Source organism: Carlito syrichta, unplaced genomic scaffold, assembly GCF_000164805.1.
Source record: "Carlito syrichta isolate Samal-C Ts95f unplaced genomic scaffold, Tarsius_syrichta-2.0.1 Scaffold316389, whole genome shotgun sequence".
Lineage (NCBI taxonomy): Eukaryota > Metazoa > Chordata > Mammalia > Primates > Tarsiidae > Carlito > Carlito syrichta.
This window is the reverse complement of record NW_007260485.1, coordinates 1,205,681-1,227,014: the sequence shown is the minus strand read 5'-3', so window position 1 is coordinate 1,227,014 and position 21,334 is coordinate 1,205,681. Positions and strand designations below refer to the sequence as shown.

At 35.4% G+C, this 21,334-nt stretch overlaps 1 protein-coding gene across 1 annotated transcript in view; it reads right to left on the bottom strand.

Moving 5' to 3' along the window:
* LOC103276866 (serine/threonine-protein kinase Sgk3) overlaps nt 1–21,334 on the bottom strand; it is a 144,805-nt gene that overhangs the window by 16,128 nt on the left and 107,343 nt on the right. The window contains exons 7-14 of the mRNA XM_008074318.2: nt 19,562–19,649; nt 13,934–13,983; nt 13,123–13,161; nt 11,379–11,436; nt 3,848–3,931; nt 3,614–3,745; nt 282–394; nt 147–183 (exon numbers count right to left, since the gene is read on the bottom strand). Coding sequence (XP_008072509.1) covers nt 147–183; nt 282–394; nt 3,614–3,745; nt 3,848–3,931; nt 11,379–11,436; nt 13,123–13,161; nt 13,934–13,983; nt 19,562–19,649 — 601 coding nt within the window. The remainder of the gene's footprint in view (nt 1–146; nt 184–281; nt 395–3,613; nt 3,746–3,847; nt 3,932–11,378; nt 11,437–13,122; nt 13,162–13,933; nt 13,984–19,561; nt 19,650–21,334) is intronic.

The following is a 21,334-nucleotide window of genomic DNA, read 5'->3' as shown; positions in this document are numbered from 1 at the left end:
GTTCTCCATCTCTATAGTTTTATCATTTTGACAATGTTATGTAAATGGTGAAATTATGCAGTATGGAACCTTTGAGACTTTCTTCCACTAATCATAACAACAACAAAAAAATGAGAAACAGTGGATTTTTAAAGAAGAATACTTACTACTGAATCCAAAAGAATATTTTCTGGTTTCAAGTCTCTATCAAATTAAAAGGAGGGGGAAAAAAAAGCAAAACTGAATATAAATTGAAATAAATATTAAAAGACATTTTTAGAAGTAGTATTTTAAGATTTTACCTGTATACTATTTTGATGGAGTGTAAGTAACCCAATGCACTAGCAATTTCAGCAGCATAAAACCTAGCTCTGTGTTCAGGAAAAGACCGTTCTCTTTGTAAGTGAAAAAACAGCTGCAAAATTGGGGGTGGAGAATGTTAGGATCATAGCATTAGACGAATATTTTCTGTAAATACAAAGTAAGTAATTGTATTTATGACTTTGAACTTGTGATAAACATGTACCAAAGCAAAGAACTGTGACTATACCTCGTCCACATACCCCACCTAACAATCATTCTCTCTTCAAACACATGTCTGTTTACCCTTGCTAATTTCCCATTTATTCCTCAATCCTTAGTGCCACGGTGTCCTCTCCCTTCCAGGCAATCATGTTGGAAAAGATTTTCAATGAAGACCAACAATGTTGATATTGCCATGTAATAATATTACCAGGTCTTTCTGGATTTTTTCATTAAAAACAAAACAATAACAAAAACCCTACTATTCAGAGATTGAAAATGAGTGGCTAGCAGAACAAATATAACTCACAGATATAATTTCCTTGAGCCAAACACTGTTTTTAGAAAAATCTGAATTCACTGATAACATTAAAAATTGATAATCTGGGTGGGTAAAAATTCAGCTTTGTTTTCTTCTAAAAAGAAAAAGAAGAAAAAAGGAAGCCCTGAACTGTCAGGTCGAAATGCCAATGTAGTGGCAACTGGCTGGAGCTGAGCAGCAATTCAACTCTCCAGTTCATTTCTTATACACTAAGTCCCCTACATATCAACCTTCAAGTCTCTGACTTTCAAAGGTGTGAACATGCATTTATTTACATGTCCAATCATGCAAATTAGTTCATATGTCTGGCATACCTTGTTATGTGCATGCATCCTCTACAAGTGGTTATGCTTTTGTGTACTATACAGTAATGTATATTTATTTTTTAAGTATTATTTTTGTGAAAAGTAGTATAAAGCTATTACAGCACAGTACAGTATTATATATAGCCGATTGTGTCAGTTGGGTACCTAGGTTAACTTTGTTGGACTTACACACAAATTGGACTTATGAATGTGTTCTCAGAATGAAACTCGTTTGTATGAAAGGGACTTACTGTTCTTCCTAGTTCTTAATCTCTTACCACCTGGCATTTAACTACTAGGGGAACTGGCTCCAGATGCTGCCAGGATGATATGGTTTCTGCCCTTGGTCCACTGTTATTCTGTCTCCAAATACCCTTTTCAGGTAATCTTATCCATTCTGATTATTTTAACTACCACCTCTATGTTGATGTCTCCTGTGTGAACATTACCTAACAATTTTTAGGTAGGAAATCAACGAGGAAATTGAGGCTCAGAAAGGCTTGTGTATCTGCCCAGTATAGTAAACTCAGTTTAAACTCTACTTTTCTCCAAAAAAGACATGAAGTAGTATACGAAAATAAGTATCACACGTCAAAGTCAAAATATAAATGCAAGCACTGGGGGGGAAATAACAGTAGTAATAATAAGGAACACATGATGAAACCACACTCCACCTCTCTCTCTGTCCTTTCTCCTCCCTCATCTTTAATCCTTGTCTTCCTATTGCCCCACTCAACTCCTCCTCTCCACCTGCCCCATGCAATCCATTACATGTCATTCTCTTTTTTTTACCTTAGGCAAGTACATCTTTTAGATGACAAACCTACCTTTTTCCATCTTTGCTGCTCAGTTTATGAGCAGTCACTGTGTAAAAAGGGCTTAGAAACAAAGTCCTAAAACACCACAAAAAAACCACACACAAAGCAGAAAACTTGCAGTAGAATCTCATCTGCAGACAGACACCTCACATGGACATTTCAAAGACATGGTGGCACTTAATGGGCTTTGCAGTTGGGATGTCTGGGTTAAATCCAGAGCCTGATACTTACTAGAACACTGTGACACTGAGAAAGTAACTTAACCTCTCTGAGCCTCAATGTCCTTATCTATAAAGTGGGTACAGTGTTTATCTCAAAGAGTTGTAATGATTTAACTTGAATACTACATGTAAAACACTTGCAAAGTGCCAAGCTTCAATAAATTGCCATTAACTGTTAGCACTAAGGGACATAAAAATAAAATGACAACATTCAAGGTAGGAACAATGTGAAGTCATTGACATCACTAAATCAGGGTGCCAGGAAGACTAAATCATGGTGTCTTTATATTTAGGAGTTTTAAGGGGCTTCTGTAATAGATGTAGAGAGGTGAGTAATGATTCTTTTTATAACCTCTCCCCAAAATGATCTAGAATAGAAACTGGTCTTCCTTATAGATTATTTATTTTACAGTTAAACGTACTATAGTAAGGTTGAAATATTATTTTTCCTCTCTCTCTTCTCTGAGATTGGGAGACAAAAGATCCCTTTTTAAAATATGAAAATATTTATTAGTTAAAATTATTTTCAGATACATCAACAGATTAAAGATCAAATGAATTAGAAAGGAGTAAGGGCAGAGAAGTAGAAGTATGCGGTGGTTAGACGTCTAGATCCTGGAGTGACTACCTGAGTTCAATTCCTGTCTCCACTAGCATACTAACCACATGACTTTCATAAGCTACCTAGTTTCTCTGTGCCTCAGTTTCTTTGTCTTACATGGTTGTGGTGAAGATAAAAGAATATATGAATATAACAGAGCCAGAGTGCTGGGCACTGAAGTAATACTCAATATATGTTAGCTATTACTGTAGTTATCATAATAGCAGCATTTCTCAAAGCATATTTCAATATCCATCTGAATCAATGTTTTGGGAAATATTGTTAACAGATTTGGTTCAAACAAAAAAGGGAACTGCGTGGTTAAAAAAAAAATTCCTCCAAGATATCCTGGCTTTGTTTAACATGCTGAAACATACTGTGAATCCCAAGAAAGGGATATAATATAAAACATTTCCTAAACTGACTTTACCACAAAAGCCTTTATTAGAGGACTATCTAATCTGATTAACAGTTTGCACACTTCAGAAAATGACATGCTGGAGTTAATATTTATATTTAACCATTGATACAATTACCTAAATTTCAAAGGTTTTATTCTAATATCTCAATATATTATTCTTGCTATATAGCTTCAGACAGATGTGTCCATGAAGTCTGTAGCTTCACACCAAGGTTCTTTTACAAACCTTCCCAACTATACCATATGCTTAAGAGCTCTGTGTTACACTTCACATCTTGTAGTGTACTTAGTACCTTGAGTATTATTGCTACTGAACAAACAGCTGGTGATAATGCATGGTCCTTCTAAAATGTGTAAAGAAAACTATGACTTTATGCTTTTCTTCCTAAACTATTAATATTAGAAAACTAGTTATAAAACTCACCTCCCCTCCATTAACAAAATCCAGAACAAAATAAAGCTTTTCAGTTGTTTGGAAAGAATAATGCAATCCAACCAAAAATGGATGTTTCACATTTTTCAAGAGCACATTACGTTCAGCCATAATATGTTTTTGCTGGAAAAAAAAAGGTAAAGGATCAATTGTCTTATGCACCTGAAAATAATTCTGTTAATTGAGCAAATGGGCTTAGGAGACACAATAGCTATTTTATTTTACCTCTTTTCTGTTGAGAACTACTTTTTTCTGTAGCACTTTGACAGCATAAAATTTTCCATCCAGTTTCCGTTTTGCAAGAAGAACCTGTTATAGTTAAACATTATGTGTATTATTAGAAATTTCAACATTTTAGCAAAAATAATTCATTTGTCAATAAATCAGTACTTCTTAAATTTTGTAAAAACAAGGTCCAAAGGACGTAGATAATGTTTGTTTTGAAAGTTGAGAACTAATGAGTTTATTTCTATAATTCTACTTTTCCCTAAACATCTTAATAAAACAGAAAAGGATGTTGGATACTTGAATAGCCAAGCACCATTTTTTGTTACTTAATGTGCTGATATTTTAGATTTTTTACTAAACATAGTCCCCAAATCTACACTGCTTGGGAACTTTGTGTGTGTGCACTCATGAGCTCCAGCCCTGAACCCTGAAATCTATCCTTAGAAAATATTAAAGCTGTAAACTTTATGGCTATTACTTTATGTTAATAAAATAGAGTAATCTTTAGGTAATAAAAATGTACTGCTGTTTAACACTTAGGTATGCCTTATAGATTTTAGATTCAGAAGAGTTCAGAGGATGAAGCACCATGTATAGCTGAGTTTCTAGAATGGGCTGAGTCACGTGCACTTAATAATCTGAAGAAACCTAGAAAAGCTCATCCCAGAAAATGGTAGATATACTCAAGGTCTTGTAAATAACTTTAAGGGATCCAAAACTGACCACCAGTTAAGTTGTACAACTATTAAAAGACATGTTCCAAGGCTATCTGAGATGATCTGACACAGCAACTAGTGATATTGCTGGGTCTTACGTCTCTGTGGTCTTACTTGCCAAAACCTATAACCCCAGTCTAATTATCCAAAAAACATCAGACAAATCCTAGAAGAGGAGAACCCTACAAAATACCTGACCAGCATTTTAAATTAAATTATTGTATTTTAGATTCAAGGGTTACATGTGAAAGTTTGTTACATCGGTGTATTGTGTGACGGTGAGGTTTAGGATTCTATCAAGCTTGTCACTCAAATGGGGAACATATCATACAGTAGGTAGTTTTTCAACCCTTACTCCTACCTTCCTACATTAGGAGTCCCCAGTAATCAGTGTTTCTCAAAACTGTCAAGGTTATCAAAAAAAAAAAAAGAAAGAAAGAAAGAAAAAAAAAAGAAAAGAAAAAAGTCTGAGAAACTGTCATAGTCAAAAGAAACCTAAGGAGACATGACAAGTAAATGTAATATGGTATCCCAGATGGGTTCCCAGAACAGAAAAAGAACACTGGGTAGAAACTAAGGAAATCCAAATAAATGATAGACTTTAGTTAATAATAATGTATCAATATTGGTTTATTAACTGGAACAAAATACCACACTAGCATAAAACGTTAACAAGAGGGCAATTGTGTGTGGGAGCAGGTTGGGAATATTCTCTATTTTCTGCTCACTTTTTCTGTAAATCAAAAACTGTTCTAAAAAATAAATGTCCACTAATTTTAAAAAAGTCTGTTATTCATAACGATAAAGTCAAAACATCTTCAAAGTGAAAATATTCTTTGCTCTACTGCTAGCATTTTTCTCATTCTTTTGTTCTCAGCAGCATTTGACTCTCTTGAACATGTTTTCCTTATATTTTTCTTTTCTTGACAACTCTCTGCCTGACCTTTCCTTCTCCAATGTTTTGAATGATTCACCTACAAGTAAATTTTGAGAAAACAGCTCAAGAATGTGGCAATTAGTAGGTACTGATTCCCTTCAAGTAGGCATTTTTCTTCTAGGAGAGTGACAGAATTGGAGAACAGACAAGAAGTTAAGAAGCAAATGAAAAATGAAAGCAAGCCACACATTGGAGAAGAATTTAGAATAAATGTTAGATTGCCACTATACATATTTAGTTTTATTACGTGGGTCTCTAATTTTCAAACAGATTGCAATTTTACACTTGTTTGCTCTTCCTTCTGTAAAATATTGTTTTTCTCTGTTTTATTGTACTTTATTGGTTTCTGACCACTTTGAAAGATTTTAAATTTTTATTAAACGTGGTATACATACAGAAAACTCACAAATCATTTCAGTTCAATACTTTATTATAAAGTGAACACACTTATGCAACTGATATCCAAGTCAAAAAAACAAAACACTGCCAGAAGCCTGATGCCTCTCTTTTGTTCCATTTCAATCACAATTCACCTCCCTCTTACTCAGAGGTAATCACCATTTCTACTAGCAGTAACACAGATAAGTTTTGTCCTTTTTTGAATTTCATGCAATTAGAATCATATGGATAAAGTTGTCTGTGTCTCACTTCTTTCACTCTAAATTGTGTGAACTATTCATGTTGTGGCATATAACATAGTTTTCATACTTTCAATGTTTTGCAGAGTATTTTATTACATGACATACTACAATATATCTACTCTTTTGCTAATAGATATTTAGATTGTTTATGAATTATGATGCTATGAAAATTTCTGCATATAGGTGGTGTATATTCATTTCTAATACGTAGCTAGGAGTAGAACCACATTGGTTTAGGTAATGCAAATATTCAGCTTCAAAATTAACACCTGGCCAGGCATAGTGAATTATGCCTGTAATTCAAATCCAGCACTTTGGGAGGCAGAGGCAAGAGGATTGCCTGAGCCCAGGGATTCGAGACCAGCTTAGACAACTTGGCAAGATCTCATCTATACAATAAATAAAAAAATTAGTCAGGCATGGTGGTGGATGCCTGTAGTTTCAGCTACTTGGAAGGTTGAGGTAGGAAGATCATCTGTGCTCAGTAGGTATGATAGCTGTGAGCTTGCCACTACACTCCAGTGTGGGTGACAGAGTGAGACTCCAACACAAATGAACATCAGTTTTCAACAGCACACACTCACAAAAAAACACCTAGGAATAAATCTAAGTAAAGATGTATACAAATTATAAACAGAACACTATAAAATATTATTGAAACAAATTAAAGATGATATAATCAACAATGGATTGGAAGATTCAATATTATAAACATGACAACTCTCCCCAAATTGATCTGCAGATTCAATACCATCCCAATAAAATTAAAATAGAACTTTTGCAGAAACTGACAACACATTCTGAAATTTACACAGATATGCAAAGGGCTAAGAAAAGCCTCATGAAGAACAAGGAGAGAGGACTTATTGTGTTGGATATCAAACTACAGTTGTCAAAACAATGTGTTACTGATACCAGGATGAACAAATAGGTCAATGAAGCAAAGTATAAAATTTAGAAACAGAATATAAAACATAAAATCTAAAATCAGATCTGTGTATATATGAACAACGGATATATGATGACAGTGTCTTTGCAGATCGGTGGGGGAAAGAACAGTCTTTTCATAAGCTGTGTAGGATAAACTAGTTATCCATATGGAGAAAAATGAACTGTGACCCTAACCTCACATTACATGCAAGAACCAATTCCTGGCAGACTCTAGATATAAATGTAAAGTTTTTAAAAGGCAATGGTTTTTTTTCACCCCCAAGACAGAATCTTGCTGTTGCCCAGGCTGGTCTCAAACTCCTGGGCTCAAGTGATCCTCCTGCCTCAGCCTCCCAAGTAGCTGGGATTATAGGTGTGTACCACAATTTCTGGCTCAGATCATGCTTTTGTTTTTAATGACAGACTGTCTCTAGCATTTCAATAGAATTTTGGGCGTTTTAAGAGCAGGATTCATTTCTAACTTATTATTGCTTATACTAGCACAATGGCCATCATGTAGCAGATGGACAATAAATACTTGCTGAATAAATAAACATACATGGGTATGAGCACAGCTTCTGGTCTCCAAGGAACTCAGAAGAAAAAACTAGAACTACTGAAAGCAATACATATGGCAAAATATAATTAAACACATACATATTCATTAAAAATTTTTTAATTAATTAATTAATTAATTAATTATTTATTTATTTTGAGTTGGAGTCTCACTCTGTCTCCCAGACTGGAGCGTTCCTGGCCACCGCAGCCTCAACCTGCTGGGCTCCGGCGATCCTTCTGCCTCAGCCTTCCAAGTAGCTGGAACTACCGGCACGCGCTACCATGCCCAGCTAATTTTTTGATTTATTGTAGAGATGAAGTCTCGCCAAGTTGCCCAGGCGGATCTTGAACCCACGGGCTCAGATAATCCACTCACCTCAGCCTCCCAAGGCGCGAGATTATAGGCTGAGCCACCGAGCCTGGCTACATATTCATTTTTACTACAGATTGAAGTATAGTGCAAAAAAAGCACTTTAAATATATTAGATGACTCTGATAACTTCATCTATGGCACTTTCCTAGTAAACTTGGTCTTAAATGATTCTCCTTCCTTGGTATGGCTATACTGTCAAGTTGTGTTGACTCGTCTGATACTGTAAGAGAATAAGCCGAGTCTTTACAAATTTTTTTCCATCCCAAACTGCTATTTACGCAGCTGCTCATTTTTGTCTTTTCAGCTTCAGTTTAAATAGCACATGTTCCAAGAAGCCATCCCTGACCCACCCAGCTAAGTGAGGATTTTCCCCCAGGTGCCTACTGTCCTCTGTTATTTCACCCTATTTTTAATTTCCTTCATAGCCATAACTATCTGTAATTATTTACCTGGTTGAATTTTTTTTTTTAAGTCAGAGTCTTACGCTGCCACCCAGTCTGGAGTGCAGTGGCACTCATAGCCACTGCAGCCTCAACCTGCTGGGCTCAGATGATTCTTCTGTCTCAGCCTTCCAACTGGGGACTACAGGCACATGCCACCATACCTGACTAAGTTTTTGTAGAAATGAGGTCTTGTAACAGACCAGTCTCATGTAATTCACTTCATAAGACTGAACTTTTTGCCAAACTGCAGGTATTTTTACTTCTTTAGACTATCTCTCCCCCTAGGATGTTCAATTCAAGTTGCCTTTGGTCCAATCACAATGTGAAATTTCATTTCTTCCACAAAAACTACTGATAATATCCTCCAACAAAATTCACTTTAACAGATTTTAACTCAACTGAAGGTGTTAGTGCTACCAATGATGAATGTGACTAAATTATACCATCTCTTTAAGGTACATCACTGGGCTCTTTATTTGAAAACTTTTAAAAACTTTTTCGATGTAAGCATTTGCTATAAACTTCCTTCTTCGAAATGCTTTTATTGTATCCCATAGGTTTTGGTGTGTTATGTCTTCATTTTCTCTTGTTTCAAGAAACTTTTGTCTTCCCTTCTTATTTCTTTATTGACCCAGTGGTTGTTCAGGAGCATATTATTAAATTTTCATGTATTTATACAACTTCCAAAGTTCCTCTTGTCATTGATTTCTACTTTTATTCCACTTTTATCTGAGAAGATGCTTGATATAACTTTAGTTTTTTAAAAATTAGCTGAGACTTGTTTGCGACCTAACCTAAGGTCTATGCTGGAGAAAGTTTTACATGTTGATGAGAAGAAAGTGTATTCTGTGGCTTTTGGATGAAATGGTCTTTGAATGTCTGTTAGGTCTATTTGGTCTAAAATGTAATTTAAATCCGAGGTTTCCTTGCTAATTTTCTGTCTAGATGATCTGTCCAGTGCTGAAAGTGAAGTGTGAAGTCCCCAACTATTATTGTATTGGCGTCTATCTCTCCCTTTAGATCTAATACTACTTGCTTTGCCCATCTGGGTGCTCCAGTGTTGAGTACATATATATTTAGAATTGTTAAATCTTCTTGTAGATGACCCTTTTGTCATTATATGATGACTTTCTTTGTCTCTTTTTACAGTTTAGGACTTAAGGTCTGTTTTGTCTGATGTAAGTATAGCTACCCCTGCTCATTTTGGGCTTCTGTTTGCATGGATTATCTTTTCCAATCCCTTCACTTTCCATCTATATGTGTCTCTACAAGTGAGGTGGGTTTCTTGTTGGCAGCATAAAGTTGGGTAATTATAAAAAAAATCCATTCAGCCAGTCTGTGTCTTTTTTTTTTTTTTTTTTGAGTTGGAATCTCACTCTCTCACTCAGGCTGGAGTGCAGTGGCACACTCATGGCCACCCCAGCATCGAACTGCTGTGCTTCGGTGATCCTTCTGCCTCAGCCTTGGTGCATGCTACCACACCAGCTTATTTATTTATTTATTTATTTATTTATTATAGAGATGAGGTCTCGCCAAGTTGCCCGGCCTGGTCTTAAAACCGCAAGCTCAGGCAATTCGCTTGCCTTGGCCTCCCAAAGTGCTGGGATTACAGGCTGAAACACTGAGCCTGGCCTGATCTGTGTCTTTTAATTGGGGAATTTAATCTGTTTACATTTAAGGTTATTGTTGATATGTGAAAACTTATTTCTGTCATTTTGCTAATTGTTTTCTGGTTGTTTTGCATGTTCTTTGCACCTTTAAAAAATCTCTTTTTAGACCCGCCTGGGCAACTTGGTGAGACCTCATCTCTACAATAAATAAAAAAAATCAGTCGGACATTGTAGCACATGCCTGTAATTCCAGCTACTCGGAAAGCTGAGGTGAAGGATCGCCAAAGCCCAGCAGGTCGAGGCTGCAGTGGCTGGGAGCGGCCACTGCCCTCCAGTCTGGGCAACAGAGTGAGACTCCAACTCAAAAAAAAAAAAATCTCTTTTTGTTTATCATTGCAGTTTTATGTAGTGGTGAGTCCTTTTCTCTTTCTACCTTGTATGTTGTTCTATTAGTGAGTTTTATACTGTGTGCATTCATGCATGTTATCACTCACATGTGGGAGCTAAAGAAGTTTATGTTGTGGAGGTCGAGTAGAATGAGAGCAGAGGCTGGGAAGAGGAGGTGGGGGGATGAAAAGAAATTGACCAATGTGTACAAATATACAGAAAGATGAACTTACAAATAAGTTCTAGTGTTTGATAATATAGTAGGGAGACTAGAGTTAACAATATATTGTATATTTCAAAATAGCTAGAAGAAAGGACTTAACATGTTACCAATAAAAAGAAATGATGTGTTTAAAGTGATGGAATCCTAAATATCCTGACTTGATCACTACACACTATGTGCATGTATCAAAATATCATGGTTACTCCATAAATATATACAAATATTACATATAAATAAAACATTATACCATCCCCCCCCCCAAAAAAAGAAATGAGGTCTTAAGTTACCCAGGCTAGTCTTGAACCCTTGAACTCAGGCAATCTTCTTGCCTCCACCTCTCAAAGTACTGGGATTACAGGTGTGAGCCACCACACCCAGCCTTCTGATTGAATATTTTTAATTGACTAAGTCCCCCACTAGGTTGTAAGCATCACAAAGGTAGTGACCATGTCAGTTTTTACAGTATCAAACCAGGACCCAGTAGGGTTCTGGACACATAGCAGGTGTCAACAAATACCTGCTGGATATGTGAACTTTATTTTAGAATTTGAGTAGAAGCTTTACCTCCCTAATTACTGTTAGTACTTTGAGGGTAGGAAAAGTATCTTAATTCCATATTCTGCATGCCAAAAAGTCCTGTGGCTCACATATATAAAGCATGCATTCCTTATCTATTTATTTACTAAACAAGAAAATAAAAACACTCATACCTTGCCAAAGCTGCCTTTTCCAATAACTTTTAAGAAATCAAAATCAGATGGTTTGGCACTGAAATAAATTAACAATGACAAGAATTAGCCCCCTAGAAACTGGAAAGATATTAATTTATAAACATTTCTTAGCATCCCTATGCTTTAAAAATGTTAGGCACAAAACATTTCATCAAGATGACTCCAACATTCCCCCTGGTATTTTCTTATCTTTAAGATATATAGATAATATGAACAGTAATAATACCTACTTTCTGATTAGATAAAACATTTTATAACTTTATTTAAGCCTTATTAAGTTCTGCTTAAGAAAGACTTCAATAATATTCTCTTTAGGAGAAAAGAATATATGTATTTCCTACAATTACAGTTTTGAACGCATAGGAGCTTCTACCTAAACCAATTTTATTAACCATGAACCAATGTTGTTAATGAGGAAATTAAATAACTATGTAAATTAGTGATACATTTCAAGGAATATCTAGTATCTGGTAATTCTTTTGAAAAGGAAGTTCCTAGCTGGAACACCTAGTAAAGATGCTAAGAAAAATTTCTGATGACATCATCAACAGTGTTTTCCATATAAATCACTTATTGTACATTAAAGATAAAAGATCTCTCTGCTTATTCTCATAGAAGGTAACATAAGAAAGCCAGGAATAGAAAGCCAGAGGGAATACTAAGACTAACCTTTTATTTATGCTAATCTATTGGGTAAAAACAGCATTGGCTCTATGCAGGCAGAAGCACATGGCAGCAGAAAGCAGAGGTTAAGCAGCCAGAAGAGCGGTTTCCTCCAATACAGTCTGAAACCCTAAGCTATACTAGGGACAGGAGAATGACTCCATTTAGATTTGAAATTTGCTTCAATTCATAATGAAAGTAAATAGTTAATTCACATAAGCATAATATCAGGGCTACGTTAAATAATAACAGGCAAATATTAGTGAGATAAATCCTTAACAAATTTAGATTTTTTTTCCCTCAGAAACCTGCTTTTTGGTTTATTTTGTTCTTTAATGATATGCTGAGATACTGAAATAATTTTTTAAACAAATGTAACAGTGAAAAACATGCAAACCCCTCAAACACAGTAAATAGGCTAACTGAGGCCATACCCAAAGCCCCATTGTTAACTGCTGGTTTTATTTATTTATTTAGAAAGCAGGATTTATCGAGAGGACAGAAAAGCTCCCACAGTGGGAGGAGACCCGAAGGGGTTACCCAACTGCTGATTTTAAATCCTAACTATTGGCAAATTCCCATTTTTGTGCTGCCATTTTTGTTCAATGCTATGAAGACAGAAGAGAATGCTCAAAGCCAAACTTCCTGTCAGCATCCTATTTCTTTGCTTTCTATCACAGCAAAACTTCTCAATCTTCATAAACTCATTGTCTCTTCCTGTTCTTGTCTTATCTACTTCTCTTGTGAACCTTTTCCTATCAGGGTCTCACACTCAACATAACATTGAAACTGTTCATAAAGGCCACCAAGGACTTATCAAATCCATTGGCCAATGGAATTTCAATCTTCACCTTAGTTGCTCTATCAGCAACATTAAGAGTTAATTACTCCCTCCTCTTTGATACACGTTCTCCTGACTTTGGGAAACCACTCTCCTGGTTTTCCTACTATCTTGACTGTTCTTTCTTAGTCTCTGTTAACTGTTCTTCCCTGATCTTGTGATGCTGAAGTGTCCCAGGACCCAAACCTTGGACCACTTCTCCCATCTGTCTATACTCACTCTCCAAGTAGACCAAAAGGGTAGGGAAAGCCTGGTTTCCTGGAATAAAAGAATACTTTAGAATTAATCCAGTAAGCCTATACAAATAATTACAAGTAAGGACAGCAACACTACACTCTTCCTCCAACCCATGGCAGACATCACTAATCAGTGAGGGCATTCCTCAAACTGAGCTAAGCAGCAGCCTTGGAATCCTTTGCATTGAGTGTTCTAGGCATTAACTTTCAATGAATTGCTGGAGTTGACATTTGAGATGAAGTCTATAGTTGCCACCCCAGGACTTGTTCAGCATTTCTCCACCTGTGTTCCTCAAAATGTTTCTCCTATGCTCAAATAAATATGGGAGAAATTGGATAAATAATGTTTAACAGTCTTTCAAGTGCTAATGTCCATCATAATTCCCCTGAGACAAGCTGGCTAACAACTAGGAGTTTACCAGCAACACATGGCACTAGGAGACTATCAATTAGGCCTGCAAAGGTGCTTGTTTTCATAGTCCCTTGAGAAATATGGTTGACTGATTTCACACACACACACACACACACACACACACACACACACACACACACGACAAGAAAAGTGACAATGACTTAACAGTAGAATCCAATTAACAATTTGTGGATTAAAAACTCCTCAGCAGTGAAAAGCTAGAGCAGCAAATTAGTCAAGCATATGACAGCACTATATTCACTATAACCATGGTTATATTTCACAGGCCTCCAGTTAAATTAGTATAATTACACATATCTGCACACACTTAAAAAGGATCTTTCTAAAATTCAGTTAAAGAATTGTTTGAAATAAAACCTACTGAGGATTTCCAGATGGTCCCAGGTTGATGTTCTGTGAGGTAGAGTGCAGCTGTTTAAAGAGAAAAAAACAAACAACATTCTTATTGGAGCTTCAAAAATTATTAGTCAATTAATGTTTTGAAATAAAATATATATAACTATACATAGATATCTGATTTACTGCTTTTTTTTTTTAGTTGGAGTCTCATTCCATCGCTCAGGATGGAGTGCAGTGGCATGCTCAGGGTCACCCCAGCACCGACCTACTGGGCTCAGGCGATCCTTCTGCCTCAGTCTTTCAAGTAGGTGAAACTACAGGTGCATGCTACCATGCCTGGCTAATATTTTTTTTAGTTTATTGTAGAGATGAGGCCTTGCCAAGTTGTCCAGGCTGTTCTCGAACCCATGGGCTCAGGCAATCCTCCCATCTCTGCCTCCCAAAGTGCTGGGATTATAGCCTTGAGCCTCTGTGCCCGGCTAATACTTCATATAAGCTATAAATATAAAAAAGCTTTGAAAAACTTCTCTTTAAGTTAATCAGAACCAAGAAAATTTTCTTATCAAATTTCTTATTACAGACATATGTAACATATATTTTTACTTAATTCATTTCAAATTTATAATCTCTAGACTATAAACTATTTTTTTAAATAAAGGGGCAAATACTCTTATCTTTCTTTTCTTTTTTTTTTGAGTTGGAGTCTCACTCTGTCACCCAGACTGGAGTGCAGTGGCCACACCCGGCCACCGCAGCCTTGACCTGCTGGGCTCCACTGATCCTTCCACCTCAGTCTTCCAAGTAGCCGGAACTACAGGCATGCGCTACCATGCCCGGCTGATTTTTTTATTTATTGTAGAGATGAGGTCTTGCCAAGTTGCCCAGGCGGGTCTCGAACCCGTGGGTTCAGGCAATCCACTCACCTCAGCCTCCCAAAGGCACGGGATTACAGGCTGAGCCACCGAGCCTGGCTCTTATCTTTCAAAAGCTCTTAAGTATCTTATTTCTTTCTTTTTTTTGAGTTGGAGTCTTACTCTGTCACTCAGGCTAGAGTGTGCAGTGGCACACTCATGGTCACCCCAGAGTTGACCAGCTGGGCTCCAGTGATCCTTCCACTCAGCCTTCCAAGTAGCAGGAATTACAGGCACGCACTACTATGCCCCGTTCATTTTTTACTAATTGTAGAGATGAGGTCTCACCAAGTTGCCCAGGCTGATCTTGAACCCTCGGGCTCAGACATCCACTTGTCTCGGCCTCCCAAAGTGCTGAGATTACAGGCTGAGTCACTAAGCCTGGCCAAAATCACATTTCTTATGAGACAACCAACATTGGCACCACCATTTTAGTTACAATTCATTTCCTACTAATACCTGTGTACAAAAATCCTCATATAGTAAATTTTCAATCTCCACAAAATAGAAATATATGGAACTATAACAGGCTATCACAAAATAAAAACTTGTAAATACTCTGAATCATTAAATAAAATTAGTCCTGTGTGGCATAATTTTAACATGAGAATAACCTTTTGTGTTTAAATATTACAGTGCTCCACAGACTTGTACAACGTAATTCAAACTAAGTTGTAATTTCAATACACATATTCTTTTAATGAATGTGCAGAAAACTGGATCAATTTTTCATTCAATATACTTTTCATTTAAAGATGAAGGAAGGAATTAAATATAGCATAGATTTAAAAATATGGACAATTTGTCCCCTGAATTGTGATTAACATGTAGTTAAATTTTTATTATATGGCAACGATTTCCCTAATGGAGCACATTTCTGAAGTAAAAAAATTATTAGGATATAAGAGGGGGGAACCCATCCTAAAAAAATTACTTTTTGGAGGGCAAGGCCCTTGTAGTACAAGATTCTCCTGCTAGGTAAGTGTTCTAGGAACCCATCAGCATCAGTGTACCAGAAACTGTTATTAGAGACTATACTCCGCTTCAGTAATTTTTTTTTGTGGAGATTCTTTCAGTGTGTTTGCCCGTTTCATGATGGGTGATTTACAAGCACACCTGTCCACACCACACTGAGCGTTCAGCAGTTTTTGACCAAAAACGGCATGATCCCTGTGCCCTACCCTCCCTATTCACCTGATCTCTCCCCAAGTGACTTTTTTTTGTTTCCCCAGATTAAAAAAGTCCTGAAAGGGAAATGTTTTGCTGATGTGGAAGAGGTGAAACAAAAAAATGGCAGAAACACTAAACTCAAAATGACGAGTTCAAAAACTACTCTGAGCAGTGGAAAGAGTATCTCAGTAGGTGTCCTACATCCAATCAAGAGTGCTCTGAAGGTGACAGAAGTGCAAACATGTAAGAATAAATAAATAACTTTTTATAAATTCCAGTTTTTTGAGGGGTCCTCCCTTATGTACTTAGACAATTTGTCACTGTACCTACTATTTTTAAAGATGACATTTAATCACTAAATTGAGGGTGAGGCATAATTTATTAACTGAATGAACACTAATTGAGATGGTAAGTTTCTTGACTTCCTTTGGCCTCTATTTTTCTCTTAATAAATAAGTGGGTAGGTTCAGATGCCTTGGAAGATATTTCACCTAAGAACTTCATTGGGTTATACATTAAAGTCTTTAATAAATAGTTACAACTATAAAACAGTATTAATCCTTTTTTAAGTATTTTTTTCTTTTTTTCACCCTTCCCCATACTTTGAGGGCAAGAGAATCTTTTCTTTCTTTCTTTTTTTTTTTTTTTGAAGAAATTCTTTTCATCAGTATTTTAAAACTTTAAGAGATTCTAGTGCAATTGTCAGACATTATGGATGAAAAAAGAAAAAAAATGAATAAAACTCAGATCTAAACCCAACAGTGGTAGAACAAAAACCAGGACTCAGTAGTCTCTCAGGCTGGTTCTTTCTTCAAAGCCAGTTGTCTCCTATAGCAAGGCAGGACATTCTTCAAATGACCTAGACCTAAATACTCTCACACTAGTAGCAAGCAAATCATGGTTACAGGGATGTTCTCCTTTAAAATATTATTTGAATGCTTTAATTGTTTTTAAATTAAAAATATATGCCCATAATTGGAAAATACAGAAAGTATTAGGAAAAAGATGTCTTTAAAAATCCATAACCTTACCAACATATTAGTCTACAAATATTTACAGTACTTCCATATAGTCTTTGCATATCTTTTTAAAACTAATTCACACTGTATGAATATGCATATAAAATTTTATATACTGATTTCACTTAATAGTATGTCTAAGCTTAAAATATTATCTATAGGCCAGGCGTGGTAGTTCAAGCCTGTAATCTCAGCACTTTGAGGTGAGAGGATTGCCTGAGGCCACGGGGTTTGAGACCAGCCTGGCCAACATGACAAGGCTTTGTCTCTACAATACAAAAAATTAGCTGGGTGTGGTAGTGCACATCTGTAGTTCTGGCTATTTGGGAAGCTGAGGCAGAAGGATCCCCGGAGTCTAACAGGTCATTGTTGGGGTGGCCATGAGCGTGAAACTGCACTCCAGCCTGGGTGACAGAGTGAGACTCCAACTCAAAAAAAAAAAAATATATATATATATATATATATATAATCTATAAAAAATTGAAAATGTATAATATATATGGACAAACATCTGATTGATGAATATTTAGATTGAGTCTAATATTTTTGTAGTGGATCACAATGAAATGAACATTTTTTTCTTGTGGGAAAGATTACTTCATTTTTATCCATTTGTAAGTGATATGGATACTTTAGTATTTGATACATATTGCTGAATTATTTTCCAAAAGAGTTGCATAAAATTATAATGACACCATTGATGACCAAGGATGCTCGTTGTACCTTACCCTTAACAGTTCTGCAGTTTTTTGTTTTCTTTACATTTTTGTTAATTTGATAGAGTTATAAAAATTTCTCCTTTAAAAATTTCATTTGCTATTAGTTTCAAGGCTGAATATTTTCTCACTTTTTTTCCTTTGTGTCCTTTTTCCTTTATCTACTATGGTGCTAGGTATCACTCTTCTCAAAAACCCATTTGTATGAACTTTTTACAAAGCCATTATTTCTCCTTATGTCTTATTTGTTACAAATGCTTTTCCAGTTTGTTGTTTCTCTTTTGACTAGTTACACAGATATGAGTATATACATCCTTTTATCTTGTCCTAAACAACCATGTCATAGATGAAAAGGTTAAATTTGTTTTCTTAACTGAGCATCTTCTTGGAGTATCACAGAAGAAAAATTACTACTTTCCAGTAGTCATAAAAGAAGATTATGTTTATTTTCCAAATGAAGATTTTAGTCCTGGGACAGTAATGTCCCAATGTATAGTTAAGTCACAACATGTCTTAATGTCTTTTAAGTCACAAAATCAGAATTAAGACAAAATTAAAAGACATTATAAAAAATATATACTTCAGCCAGGCTCAGTGGCTAATCCTTATAATCCCAGCACTTTAGGAGGCTGAGGCGAGTGGATCGCCTAAGCCCACAGGTTTGAGACCAGGCCAACTTTGTGAGATCTCATCTCTACAATAAATAAAAAATTAGCAGGCATGGTAGCACACGCCTGTAGTTCCAGCTACTTGGAAGGCTGAGGCAGAAGGATTGCCAGAGTCCAGCAGGTTGACACTGGGGTGGCCGTGAATGTGTCACTGCACTCCAGCCTGGGTGACAGAATAAGACTCCAACTCAAAAAAAAAAAAAAAAAAATATATATATATATATATGTATATACACACACACACACAGACACACACAAACATGTGTGGGTGTGTATACTTCAACCCAATATTTCTGATTTTCATATATATTTCTAATAAAACTGTAAAAAGCTTAACTTATATAGCTGTCATATTCATATAACCTTTAAATTATAATTTTAATTGAGACATAATACTTTGAGTTAAATTACTATAATTTACCTTTCACATATAACTAAGATAAATGTTGAAAACATCTTTATAATAAGGCACAAACTTATTTTACTTGTTGCTATCACAATCTAGTTTAAAAGTAAAAAATACCTATTCTCTATCAAGAACACATATTATATATATATATCACAGAAATAAGTTAGTTGATGCCAACAGGCATTTGTGTATTGATTACTTTCTATATGAAAACCTGAACAATACAGAGGAAGAGGTGTGTTATATTGTGGTGAAAAGGCCTTTTCAGCTGGCCAAAATTCAACACAATAGTTTCAAATATGGTGATAATGATAAAAACATATAGTGATCAAAAAATAAGATGCAAAGTGAAGAAAGCAGAATATAAAATTGTATATATTATATAATTAAAATTAGATAAATTCTTGAAACCCTATACATTAAGATAGGATTGGAAAGAAAATCACCAAAATGCTAAGTTACTAGGTCTGGGTGGCAATAATATAGATAATACTTTCCTTCTTGACTGATATTTTCAAATTTTTATTTAATTAACCTATATTAATTTTTACCATAAAAAGCACTCACTCTGTAAGTTTTATAAGAAATAGTAATCAGTAAGAGGTATACATATTTGTTTTTATGTATTCTACATAGTAGAAACTCTACTATGAATGAAGTTATTTCATTTGATGTAAACATTGTCTTAAAGTTGCTACTAATTTTTTCTTTGGGGAATGGTATTTTTTCTGTTAAAAAATACAATTCCTCTTACTACCTTCTGAGTACTTCTTTCATCCTCATCTTCAGATGGATCTGACTGATGTTTTGGACTGTCCATTTGAAGGAATGCTCTGACATCTGGACTAAAAACAAAAATTAACTTTATTATAACTTTGAAAGCATTTCTATAGTCTTTCTCCCTTTTAAAATGAAATTCAGAACAGAACTATATTAGTGTTTACAGTAAGAACCAAATAAAATCCATTAATACTCATTATTATAAATGGAATAAGCAAATTAATTTTTAAAACAGGGAAACCAACAGATAAATGGACAAAGGTATAAACAGGTAGTTCACAGAAAAGGAAACCCAAGTTTCAAGAAAATTTGTGAAAATGCCTAACTTCACTAATAATCAGAGATACATAAATTGAAATTACCATGACATACCACACTATAACTATTAACTGGCAAAAGCTAGAAAGATAATACAAAAAGTTGGTAAAGATATAGGGAATGAGACATGCATTGCTGGTGAGAATGTAGAGGCAACTTTTCTGAAAAGCAATTTGGCAATACTTGATATAACTGCATACCTTTTTCCTGGACCTGAAAATTGCAGTTCTTGGGATTATAGAAAATATTATGTAGTCCAGTGAAAGAAATGTAAACATAATGCACATTGCGGTATTCTCTATAATAGTGAATTAGAACAAAACAGCCATCAACTGCCAGGAATGAGTAAGCCAACTATGGTAACAGCCTACAGAGAATACCAGTCAGCAGCTAGACACAAGGAATGATGGCACAGTGCCAGCTACGTGTATACGTGTATATATTCAACATATATAGATACAAAGCAGCAGTCCAAGTTTGCCAAAGACATGTAGATATCAAGTATATAAATCAAATATATTAAAAGTAGATTATCAACAGTGGGGATGAAGAAATGGCTATGAATATCAAATATGAAGGAAAAACAATGGACTAAAATCAAAGATGTGCCATGCATAGACTAACAAGGATCCTGAGGAATGATTAAATCTCTATATTTAGTAACTCCTCCCCAGTTTGTTCTTAATAATTCAACACAATAATATAAAATTATTGGAGAAACTCAAAAAATGAGAGATTCAGGAAGAGTTCTTACTTAAATAAAAAGATAAAAAATTATTTTTAGAAAGAGGAAAGCTGGTGTAAATGTAAAATGGTGCAGCTGCCATGTAAAACAGTTTGGTAGTTCCTTGAAAAGTTAAACATACAGCTACCATATGACCCTGCAACTCCACTCCTAGGCATATATGCCCCCAAAATAAAAACATATGCTCACACAAAAACTCACATGTGAATACTTGAGGCAGCTTTATTCATAATGCCAAAAAAGTGGAAATACCTCAAATGTCCCAATGGACGAATGGATAAACAAGTGTAGTATTAACCCATATGACGTAATATTATTCAGTCATAAAACAGGAATGAAGTACTAATACACACTATAGCACAGACAAACCTCAAAAACACTATGATTAAAGGAATAATGGCAGGGAAAAAAAGGTCCCATAATGTATAGTTTCATTTTAAATCAAATATCCAAAACTGGCATATCCATAAAGGGAACAGTGGCTGCCAAAGATTAGGGGTACAGTTTCTTTTTCGAGGGGGATAAAATGTTAGATTAAATGGTGCTATAATTAGATAGTGATAATGGTTCTACAGTGCTGTGAATATATGAAAATTATGAAACTTTACCTTTAAAACAGTTAAAATGGCCGGGCTCGGTGGCTCAGCCTGTAATCCCGCACCTTTGGGAGGCTGAGGTGAGTGGATT